This window comes from Sapajus apella, unplaced genomic scaffold (genome assembly GCF_009761245.1).
Source record: "Sapajus apella isolate SASKATOON/1434 unplaced genomic scaffold, GSC_monkey_1.0 scaffold59, whole genome shotgun sequence".
Lineage (NCBI taxonomy): Eukaryota > Metazoa > Chordata > Mammalia > Primates > Cebidae > Sapajus > Sapajus apella.
Genome location: NW_022436999.1, coordinates 8,994,904 through 9,007,293, shown reverse-complemented (window position 1 = coordinate 9,007,293; position 12,390 = coordinate 8,994,904). Strand labels below are relative to the sequence as shown.

The following is a 12,390-nucleotide window of genomic DNA, read 5'->3' as shown; positions in this document are numbered from 1 at the left end:
ATACCACACTCATGTATCTTCAGGGAATAATAACTGTTAATTTTATTCGTTATTGAAGCTTATTTCAAAATTTTTAAATGCTTCTATGATTTTTGATGAAAATTACCCTAAAATACATTGTATAATTCTATATACTTTCTTAAATCATAGGTGCACAGAATAATGCCCATTTAACTTTTCCTCATAATTTGGAGATATCACTGTAAACAGCTATTGTACATACTGCTTCATTTGCTTGTAAAGTTTTGTTGGTTCCTGGTTGGACATGGTGGCTCTTGCCTGTAATCTCAGCACTTTGGGGGGCCGAGGTGGGCAGATCACCTGAGTTCAGGAGTTCGAGACCAGCCTGGCCAACACAGTGAAACCCCGTCTCTATTAAAAATACAAAATTAGCTGGGCGTAGTGGCAGGTGCCTATAATCCCAGCTACTGGGGAAGCTGAGACAGAAGAATCACTTGAACCCGGGAGGCAGAGGTTGCAGTGAGTCGAGATCACGCCATTGCACCCCACCCTGGGCAAAAAGAGCTAAACTTCCTTTTCAGAAGAAAAAAAAATTTTCTTGGTCCCTGTATTGAAAGGCTCCAGACTGTTATAATTTGATATCCTGTCTATTTTTATGTCATTTTTAAATCTCCTTCATTATTTACCATACCTTCTTATTGGTACAGTCTATTTGCATTGAGTTCTAAAGGCCTATAGGCTCTCTCACAGTTGTGTGGACTTCAGTGTGTAGATTTTGCGGCATACGTTTTGTTTATTTTTGCAGCATTTCACTTGAAGGTTCTTGACCAGGTCCTGCAGGTTGATGTTGGTGAGAGAATAACCACTGGAAAAATGATCCATTGTTTACATTAATCTGAATAGGTTATAAAATAACTCAGTGACGCTCTGCTTGGCAACAATTTATTAGGGAGTTAGTGAAAAAGTCCTGACCCTTTTCTAGTTCCTGTGTGTCCATTTCCTAAGGGTAACTTTATCATTTTACCTAAGGTGGTGGGATTTTAAAAAATGTCATAGCCACCTATTTTCAAGTCTTTAAATGTAATCCAAAGATAAATCTAAAGAGTTTGTTTTAAAAAAAATTGATTTCAATATGTATGACCTTTGATCTCATAGTATGAGTAATTTAAAGTTGGCCATACGATGATCTTTAGTCTAGAAGGTATATAAGTAATGCTTTGTAGTATGGTGTGCTATTTATAGATTAAGATTTTTACTAAAAATGTTGAACACTATTTATTTGTAGTGCTTGGTTAGTTTTTAAGAGGTATAGCTGGCAAACATTATTTGGCTAAATAAGAGAATAGAATTAATTCCAATAAACTGTTTTGTAGATGATTAATATACAATATATATTGTATAAGCTTGTTCTTACTTCTGAAATTCTAGGATGTGGTTGCTATTGAATCTGAAGTAAAATCAATGGAAAAAAGAGTTTCAAAAATCAAAACTATCCTATTATCAAAAGAAATACTTGATTTTTCTCCTGAAGAACATCTTAAACATGGGGAGGTAAGCATAGATTATTATTTAAAGTACTTTCTTATAATACTTATTATGTCTTTTTAAAAACAATATGATGTGATACAAAAGCATTTAGTCTTAGTAGAGGAGGTTAGGAAATTGATGGGAATTACTATGTATTTTAATCATAGTTGTAGTATCACCTATGTAAAGATAATTTTCCTATAAGTTATTTTTTCATTTAAGTCAAACTCAATGCCTTGAGTACCTAAGTCAGGCTAAACTGGGTTCCAGCCGCAGCTAGACTGCTCACTGGCTGCATGACTTTGAGTAATTAATGTTTTTTGGATTCTCTTTCATATCTGTTCACTGGTACTGAGGTGATGACATTGGCCAATTATAATGTAATAGAGCCCCTGACAGAGGAGCTGGGACATAAACAACAGACAAAGGTTGATCCCCCCACTCAGCCTAGTGATTGAGAGCATGTGGCTTAGGCCCAGGGAGGCCTGGATTCTATTCCCAGCTTTGCCTCTTACAGACTAAGCTTACCTGGATCTTCTAACTTCTGTGAACCCAATTTCCTCACCTGTGAAATGGAGGTGAAGGGGGTTGTGAGGATGAGTGAAATGATATTATATGAAATATGACTTAGTAAAGTGAATAATCTCTTCTAATGTATTAGTTACATAAATCTAGATTTCTGTGGCTCAGGTATTATTAAAGCAAAATATAATTATACTCTTGGGAGTGTACATAGTCCCTGCGTATGTCCTGGGACTCATGCAGGTCAGTTCTGTTGAAGTCAGTAAGCAGTTTTTGAGGCCTGCTACATGGGAAGCCTGTGCTAGGTGCAGTTACTACGAAAGTGAGAGGCAGTACCTGCCCTTACATTACTCACTGCCTAGTGACAACATACACAGCAAAACGCCAGTTCTACACAGAAAGTGGAGGGAGAGAAGGAAGAAAAAAGTTGTCCAAATGCATAATTGAGTACTGGTAGGTTACTCTTCCCCAGGTATTCTTTCCTGAGACCTTCAACTCCCAGGTCACGAGTGACATTGTAGTTCTTTTCAATCTGAGCTAAGAAATTGTTTTAAAAATGGAAACTATAAAAACTAAATTATACAGTATTTTAATTTTGAATAATTAAATTTAACAGTGACCATTGTCTTTTCATTTTTGTAACATGCGTCTCTTGCATAATTAAGGTCATACTTGAAAACATATGCCCCATGAAGAAAACCATTGCTGAGATAGTGTCTTACCAGGTGGGACTGAGGTTACCCCAGACAGGAATGAAACCTCTGCCTGTGTTTCAGCGGACAAATCAGCTTTTACAAGATATAAAACTATTGGAAAATGTGACTCAAGAACAGAATGAGTTATTAAAGGTGAGCAGTTTCTAATGACAGCCAACCTAGTGGATGAAAATGTTCACCAGTGGTTTTGTTTTCATTTCTAACTGAAATTAATTATTATCCTATTAATTATTATAGGAGGTGGCATTTGATATAAAAGCATATCTTCATGCTGAAATGGAGCTAAGGTTATTTTTCTCAGTTCTTATCCTTGTTCTGGTTGAAGACATGAAAGCATAGTGATGGTCTATTTAATTTCATTCCAAAGTTTATTAAAGACCTTCATGGGCAAAATGCTGTGGGAAGAGAGTCAAACCTGAACAAGGCATTGGCGGCCTCTGAGGCCAGCAGATCTAGAAAGTAATCATCACCGTAGTAATCTCTGCTTTCTCAGTCTGTCTCCTATAGATTGTCTCATTTTGTTACGAAACATGCGATATAGGTTGAGTAGGCACTTTATCATCTTTGTTTTTACAGATAAGGAAGTTGGCATCAGGGTTAAGTGACCTGCTAAAGGACCACAGAGTTAACGTGTGTAGAGGTTAATTTATGTATACACGGAGCAAGAATTTGAGTTTCTAAGCTCCTGGTGTCATTTTGCATATTGAGAGATGATATTTTTCATCTTCTCCCCAGAGAGGTTTGGTGGAGGTGGTGGTGGTGGTTGGGTTTTGTTGGATCACTAGTCTCCATCAGGAATCGTCATTAGTTAGAAATAATCTTTAGTTTGGATTCCTAGATCAACAATCACTCCCACAGGAACAGAAAGTTGCAGAAAGAGCCTTAAACTGCACAGACTTTCAGTCCTCTCCATCCACCGCGTGCGTGCTGCCTTTCCTGATTAGATGGGTCACTGTAGGGCTTATTTTTTATTTCTTATGAGAAAAATGAAACCACCTTTTGCTTGAAAAAGAAAAATGACTGTATCTTATTCCCTGTTAAGTTTCATGCACATTTTTGTTCTGTTCTCCTAAGGTTTGAGGATACTGTACTCTCTGGTTTGCGTCTTAACTCTGGTCTGGCTACTAGTCAACTGATAGCATTCTGTAACATCCACAGAGAGAAAAAAGATCTAGCACTCAGTGTACTATCTCATAATAATATAAAGAGAAGAAAAAAATATAAAATTTGATCTACTATTTTCATCCTGTTGTGCTTTATTGGTCTCCTGGTCAGAAGAAGAAAGCAACAGTCCTAACTATGCTTTCAAGTGGCTTCTTCATAACATGAAAGGGGTGAAATAGAAGAGGAAGTTCTATTTTGTGCCAAGTTAGGTATCAAACTGTGCTGCCCAAACTTTCCATCTCATTGTGCTGATGGCAATCAGATGTCCCTTCATATATTTCAAATCTAAGTAAGACAGAGGTGATGACAGTCATTAGAATATGGTACATTTCCTTTGATTTCTACTTGAGATATTGTAAATGACCTTGTAGAAAATAAGACATTACTTTTGTGGGAAGTAAGGGGCTGTAGTTCATTATTAAGGGCTGGGGAGCAGATGTGCACAGTGCACATAGTTACTCATTTCCAGCCTACAGCTAAAATTATGGTTAAATATTAAAGAAAATACAAGGAAGAATTCCATGTTAGCTAGAAGCTTTGTAGTTTTAAAAGGCATTTTGCTTCATTATGTAGCATACCAAAGAAGTATCTCGTTTTTCTTTTGAAGTTCGTTTCCTTATTTTTCATCACACTTAATCATACTATTTAGTCCACAGATAGGTCTGAGCTTTGCTGCTCCCCCAACGCTAGATGCCAGGTATTGTTCTGGTTAGTTTTGCTTTATTCTGCAAATTCAGGCTGTTCTTGAACCCTCAACCTCTTACTCATAAAATCTACATCACTGATCCCAACGGGTACCAAGTAAAGATGAGTTTGGACTGGGGAAACCCATTGTCCCTCACATCACATGCTCTGTTCAATCTGAATCAGTTATGTCACCTTTCTATGTGGAAAACCCACCGTGGAATATGTATTAAAATGGTGTCTGTGACTCGTCAGTAATTTTTCAAAAGTTAGCAACTTTATGTTGACATGCAATAAAATGCTTTACAGAAGAAACTTACTGGACTGGAAATACTTAAGAGTAAAGGTGTGTCCAGTGAGGCTTGTACTTTAAGCACTGCCCAGCATGCCCTGGCATCTAGGAGAGCAAGAAGATCAGGTGTCAGCTTGGCAAACATTCTTCTCTCTGTTTAGGCCACCACATCCTACTGAAATCTCAATGGTTGCGTATTTGCTGTAAGTGATTAAAACTTCTGTGGGGATAGGCAATGAAAATAGTCCATTAATCTACTTAGATTATGACAATTTTTTTTTTGTGGGGGTTATTTTATAGGTAGTCATAAAACAGATCAATGAATGTGATGAAGAAATAGAAAATTTGAAACAGATCTTAAATAATCATTCAGCTCAGTTATCCTTTGAACATATGTCACCAGACCAAGCTGCCAAGCTGCCACAGCTACAGGTATGTTTCGTTCATTCATAAAGGTATGTTTCATGTGTCCATCAGTCCATTTATTTAATACTTACTAAGCCTTTGGTGTCTAGAAGCCTTTCTGGTGTATAGTGTAAGTTCCTATTTCTCTGTAACAATTTCTGTGTGTATTTACATTCCATTCCTATTTCATAAAATAGGTGATTATATAATGATCATTACTAAAAAATGATAAAATTGTAGCCCTTGATGTTTAATCAAGAGAAGCCTTATCTTTGTATAGCCTGGGCAGCCCTAACCTCAGAAAGTGGGCCAGGGTTGCCACATCTCCGTCTTTAATGGAGGGCTTTTTAAGTGCCCATAGACTTAGCCTGATGCCTTTTGATCTGAATTTGCCCTGGTACCAAGGAAGCTGATATAACATACAGGATATGTGGACAACCTGACTTTTTGGGATAGAGTCAGGCAGTGTGGGCAGGCTGGGCTTTGGCAGTTAAAGACCCCAAATACTATTGTAATGAAGAATTCCATATTCTAAGTAGTATTGCCATATGTCGGAATTCACAGTATCCTGTAGATTCAGCTACAATGGTTTGCAGGTTAACCGTCTATTACTAGTTTTTTTCAGTCATTGCTTTTGAAGTAGCATTTTTATAATGAAGAAAAAAAAAAAAAAAAAAAAAAAAAACCTGATCGTATGCTAGGGATAATAGAAAGCTGCTTTTTTTCCTGCCATCGAGTTATGCAGGCAGGCAATTAATATGGTACTCAAAGGAAGATTTCACCACTTGCTGGCTGTGAGACCTAGGGCAAGTGATTTGACATCTACAGAGAAGTACAGGGGAGTGCAAAGTGACACAGCGGTTCAACAGTAGATCAATAATTCCCACTCAGTATTAAAGACTCAATATTGTAAAAACATTAGATTTCCCCTTATGCTGAAAATTCGAGGACCCCAAAGAGCTTTTGTTTCTATGAATTATATCCATTGATACAGAAGTTAAAACTCAGAAATGTAAAAACATTTGTTTAGTTTTTAAGTAACAATAATAAACCCACAACATGTTAATAGGAATAACTATTTTATTATTTTTTTTAAGAGAAGACGTCTCACTATGTTACCCAGGCTGAAGTAGAAATAACATTTTTATTGAAGTAGTTATATTTTCTGAAACAAATAGTAATGAGAAGACTGACACTGTTTTATGTATTTGTAATATCTTTAATATCCGGCTTAATATTAGGTCAGTGCACCCACCTAATAGACAGACAGATTCTTACGTTTCTGCGTTTGATCTGTTCAGGCCTGTAGTTTTGTTTTAAGTATGTGAAGACAATCTAGCCTCTCAAATACATGCACTTGGAAGAGGGAGGAATATTTTAATAGTCCTTTTGAATAATTGTGGATATTTTTCTTTGAAACTATACAAAGACCCAACAAGTGCAAATTACATATTAATTATAAAATGGAATCTGAAGCCATGTCAATGACCTTTACATGTTCTTATGTTAAAATACATCGGTCTACTTTGTACTTTGAATGGATCTTCTAACAATGAATGCTTTTATAACATCACGTTAGATCATTTGGAAAATATTGATTTACTGAGTTGTGCAGATCTTCCAAATGTTGACACATTTCAAGTCAATATTTCTTTAAATCATAGTTGTTGATATTAACACCTATCTCTTCAGAAAAATCTTTTAGTATCTAAGGAAATCAATATAGTTTATCAGCTGGCATTTTTCAAGTAAAAATAGTGTTCTATGAATAAAAAGGATAGTTCAGCTTACAATTCAAACAGTGGCCTAAGTGGTGTTTCTCATCCATTGGCCCTTGGTAGGCAGTAGAAGTGCCATATGCATACTTGCCATTTTTTCACAAAGAATACTAAAAATACATGCTGCTGTGGTTTGAATGTTTTTGTCCCTCCCAAAAATGTTGCTCCCCTCCAACATTTGTATTCATGTTGAAACTTAATCACCAATGCAGCAGTATCGGGAGGTGTGGCCCTTGGGAGGTGATTGAGTCATGAGGGCTCCTCCCTCATGAATGGGATTAGGTGCCCTCAGTAAAGGGCTTGAGGGAGGGAGTTCACCCCTTTTTGCCCTTCTGCCTTGTGCCATGTGAAAACTCGACAAGCCTCCCTCCAGGAAAATGGAATTTTTCCATAAGAATATCCTTGATAAAGATATGTGTCTTAGTTTACTTGTGCTGCCATAACAGAATACCCGTGACTGGGTAATTTATAAAAACATCAAAGTCAAGAACCCAGTAACAACGAACATACTTGGTGTTCCTGCCTTGATTGATATAAGGTACCAGTAGTTATACCTACCATTGCCTTCATGCTATCAGTGCAAATGTCAGCACAGTATAAAAGGCAGATAGCATGTTAGTACTACGAAAATTATCTGGACCTCATGCACTGTGGCCAGGGGTCTGCAGATGCTGCTTTGAGAACAGCTACTCCATGTAGGACTGCGGCTCTACTCTGTTTCTGTTATTCTAGTGCTGTAGTGTTGTTCTTGTTGGAAGGCAGTGTACTTCTAAAGTTTAGTGTTTATTGAAAATGGAACACAAAATGCAGCCAACTCAGATTGAAGTCAAACTGTTATTTCTCAAAAAGCAATCACAGAAATGTTGACTTCAGACAGAATAAGGGTATTGGCCTAGGAAAGTGTGCAGTAGAGCCATGAGAAAGCCCAGGCCTATGTTCTGCTAGCTGCTATCTGCAGCTTTGGACAAATCACCTTCTTTCCCTGGCCTTTAGAACTCTCCCTTGCAGGTAGAGACAGATCACGTTTCTTTCTTCTGTAAGAAAATTAGTGCTTCTATGAATATCTGTAGGATGGGTGGATGGATGAGCCACTGCTCACTTACTTACTTATTCTACACTAAAATCTTCCTGCTAAATAGGAATAAATAAACAAATAAAGGTAACATGTAGTATATCTTATTATGGGAATGATGGACAGAAAGGAATGATGGACAGATGGAAGAAAGGAGGAGGAAAGAAAAGGGGTTTAAGGAATATATTGGGAACAAATTTCAAACACATGAAGGTTTTCTAAAAAAGAGCAGACTGCTTCTGATGCAGCAGTCACTTCAGGAGCTCAGGCAAGTTGAATGACATCTCTCAGAGGTGCTAGAGAGGGGGATGTTAGTGTATTTGACACCTGCTATTTCTTCCACATTTAAGAATCTATAATTCTATAGTCATCTCAGATAAACAGTGGGCATTTGCATATCTGCCATGTGTAAGAAATTTTATTTGCACGTATCAATAAATACAAATGTTAAAAGTAACATTATGAAGCTCGGGGTCATCTGTCCATCATTTTCATAATAAGATACACTACATGGTACCTTTATTTGTTTATTTATTCCTATTTAGCAGGAAGATTTCACTGTAGAAAAAGTAAGTAGAGCAGGATAGACTCTGCTAAAAAAAAAAAAGTATGCTGGCTTGTGTTGCAATAACAACAAAAAAAGTAAATGAATTTAGTAAAACCAAAGAACACTTTCAAAGGTGATAACAAAAAATGAGATTTATATTTTCATTTTCTCTTGGTGGTTCCCAAATGTTAGTCTGTTTAAGAATTTCCTGGAGAGATATAGGAACATGTCTCCTGGGGACATGTGTTTTTTTTTTTGAGATGGAATTTTGCTCTTGTTACCCAAGCTGGAGTGCAATGGCACAACCTCAGCTTACCACAACCTCCGCCTCCCCTCCCAGGTTCAAGTGATTCTCCTCCCTCAGTCTCTTGAGTAGCTGGGATTGCAGGCGCCTGCCACCACGCCCTGCTAATTTTGTATTTTTAGTAGAGATGAGGTTTCTCAGTGTTGGTCAGACTGGTCTCTAACTCCTGACCTCAGGTGATCCACCCACCTTGGCCTCCCACAGTGCTGGGATTACAGACGTGAGCCACCGCGCCTGGCTGGAACATGCATTTTTAATATGCTTTGGGACACAGTGGGAAGTATGCATAAGACACTTAATGCTGTGTTGGTTAGTGTGCAGACTCCTGGACCCCGGGCCATGGATTCTGGTTCTCTCAGTCCTATAGCCGCTAGACCAGTAGCTCCCAACCCTGGCTGCACACCACAGTCATCTCTGGAGCTTGTTACAAGTTTCCATGCCTTGGCTCAACCCCCAGAGATTCAGATTCACAAGGTCTCTGGCAAGGCTATAGCTTATAAACCCTACAAAGGACCTTTGGAAATGCAGCCAGGATAGAAGGAGCTTTGCTGTGCCAGAGGCTAGCTTCCGGCTTTGTAAACTAAACAGCAGAGAAAAATCTTTAGCTCTTGTACCAAAGGAAGCAGGTTGCTATGGGCCCACAAAGGCCTCAGACTTCTCAAACCTCTGCAAACACTCTTTCTATACAGGAAGAAATCGAAGGTATGGAAAAACAGATTCTGAGTTTGAACCAGAAAAAAGAAGATCTGTTGGTGGACTTGAAGGCCACCGTACTAAACCTACACCAGCATTTGAAGCAAGAACAAGAAAAAGTAGAAAGAGATGTGCTGCCAGCTGTAGCATCAGAGGAGGGCAGAGTGGCGGAGAGGGATGCTTCTGAGTGGAAGGTGGGTCTGACTTTAGGTTAATGCTGGCCCCAGACTCCACAAGAGCATTAATGGGTAGTGTTTTCCATCTGAACAATCTGTGGCATCTACATCTATGTCCTGTAGTAAAGGAATTTTTAAAGGCGGAAATATTCAACCTGAGGTTGTTTACTGGTGAATATAAATCCTCAAGGTGTGCCTGTTCTAGGCTCCACCCAGAATTCTTATGCCTGAGCTACTTTAGGACGTGCTTATAAAATTTCACAGGCACGTGGATCAAGCCTCCCTTTGAAGTATCTTCCTACGGAAAAGTCAGCCGTTTGCAGACGCAAGAAGGGCCCAGTGCCTCTCTAAGCCCTCTCTGCATGCACATCGCTGACTCATATTCTTTAATTGTTTGATGAGGGGCCACAGGGTGGGGGCATGAAAATGACAAGACTGAAGGTTTGACTGACTCGGGATATCTGGCTGGAGGAGCGAACTGTACAGGAGGCAGAGGCTACTTGTGGGGTGGGCATCTTGGATAAAGCAAGTAAAAAATTAGCTACATAAAAATGCAGCCAGACCGGGATCTTGATGACGTTGACCAGCAGCCAGACTGCAGGTGTTCTTGTGCTGTGCCTTTCAGTTGAACAGAAGAGGCTCCATGTCTTACCTGGCAGCAGTCGAGGAAGAGGCGGAAGAAAGTTCTGTGAAGAGCCAAGTAAGGGAAATAATTTTCTTGTTAAAGTTTGTTAGAACCGAACCTCTAAAAGAAGGTCAATGAAAAGATCTTAAAGTGAATGGAAACCTAAGAATTTTTAAAATTAATGTTGATATTTTAAGAGTACGACTGAAGCAGTTCTCTTATGTTATTAATGTTTAAGTGTATCGAAACCTACTTCACTGTGTAAGAGTGAGATGAATGTAATCTAGACATTCTTGTTGGCATACAGGAGAAGATGAAGAAGTTCTCTGTATAGTATCCTGATTTCTGAGGACTTTTTCTGAAGTTTGGAGAGCATGCTGTTGGTTTGCCACTCCTGGTCTCATTTTTAGAACTGTATTTTTCCACATTTCAATTACTCTTTTGGTCTAAAACAGTATTTCTGAGGACATGAAGAGTTGTGTTAGCAACTAATACTAAGAATTCATACTACCTAATTATAACTGGTTGAATAAGACATTTTCAGTTGTCTTTTCTGACATCGGTTTCCATATCGTACTTGAAAAATGAAAGTTGCAATGGGTCTTATGCCAAAAGGAAGAAGATTGAAGCAACTTACAGTTTTTGTGATTCTCATGTAACCACCAGACACTTTTTAGGCTCATTTTATAGATGGTTAAAGAGCTCCACTGTCACACAGAATAGACCTCCTGTCCTAGAGTGTGTCACTAGGACATGGTGCAACTGTGACAAGGAAGAGTACAGGTTTCCTGTGCCCTGGGACCAGCAGACAGCTTTGCAATCTGATTATAACCCTTCATGGCAGAGAGAACTATGAGAATCACAAAGGGACAAGGGGCCAAAAAAAGTGACTTCGGTACGATGTTAATTTGAGACGTGTATTTGGTTCTGAGCTCATGGTTATAGTATTATTTGTCTTTGACAGCAACAAAACAATACCTGTTCATCAAGCTGTTGTTTTTGTTTTAATTGACAAGTAAAAATTTTATATGGTCAAAGTATTAGCCAGGGGTGGTGGCGGGCGCCTGTAATCCCAGCTACTTGGGAGGCTGAGGTAGGAGAATCTCTTGAACCTGGGAGGCGGAGGTTGCAGTGAGCCGAGATCACACCATTGCACTCCAGCCTGAGCGACGAGCAAAACTCTGTCTCAAAAAAAAAAAAAAAAAAAAAAAAGTATATATTTATGATATGTGTGATGTTTTGATACAGTATATGTATATATGCATTGTGGAATGGCTAAATAGAGCTAATTAACATACACATTACCTCACATATCTTTTTTTTTTTTTGCAATGAGAACACTTAAACTCTATTCTCTTTGTAATTTTCAAATATATATTAACTATCGTCACCATCATATACAAAAGATCCCTTGAACTTTTTCCTCCTGTGCCTTTTTTAAAGTGCCCTTTGACAAACGATCATGTAATCTCTGGTCACTGGTAACCATTATTTTATTCTCTGCTTCTATGAGTTTGACTTACTTACATTTCACATATAAAGGAGATGATGTGGTATGTGTCCTTCCATAGGCCTGGCTAGTTTCACTTAACAGAAGATACTCTGAATTTACCCATGTGGTTGCAAATGACAGAATTTCCTTTTTTTTTTTGGCCAAATAGTATTTCACTGTGTATCTGTACACCACATTTCTTTAGCCATTCATTTGTTGATAGGCACTTAGGTTAATTCCATATCTTGGTTCGCTGTGAACAGTGCTGTAGTGAACACAGGCATGCAGACATGTCTTTGACATACTGATTTTTTTCCTTTGGATGTATATTCAGTCGTGGGATTGCTGGTTCTATTTTTAATTTTTGAGGAACCTCAATACTGTACCAATTTACATTCCCACCAACAGTATTCAGGGGTTCCGTTTTATCCA

The 12,390-nt window shown here is 38.3% G+C and overlaps 1 protein-coding gene across 4 annotated transcripts in view; it reads left to right on the top strand.

Annotated features, from left to right (window-relative positions):
- The window catches only part of SYNE2 (spectrin repeat containing nuclear envelope protein 2), a 209,354-nt gene that overhangs the window by 73,604 nt on the left and 123,360 nt on the right, over nt 1–12,390 (top strand). For all 4 annotated transcript variants that reach the window (XM_032246097.1, XM_032246096.1, XM_032246095.1 and 1 more), the window contains exons 26-30: nt 1,390–1,512; nt 2,676–2,858; nt 5,167–5,298; nt 9,662–9,859; nt 10,467–10,541. In XM_032246097.1, the coding sequence (XP_032101988.1) occupies nt 1,390–1,512; nt 2,676–2,858; nt 5,167–5,298; nt 9,662–9,859; nt 10,467–10,541 (711 nt within the window). The remainder of the gene's footprint in view (nt 1–1,389; nt 1,513–2,675; nt 2,859–5,166; nt 5,299–9,661; nt 9,860–10,466; nt 10,542–12,390) is intronic.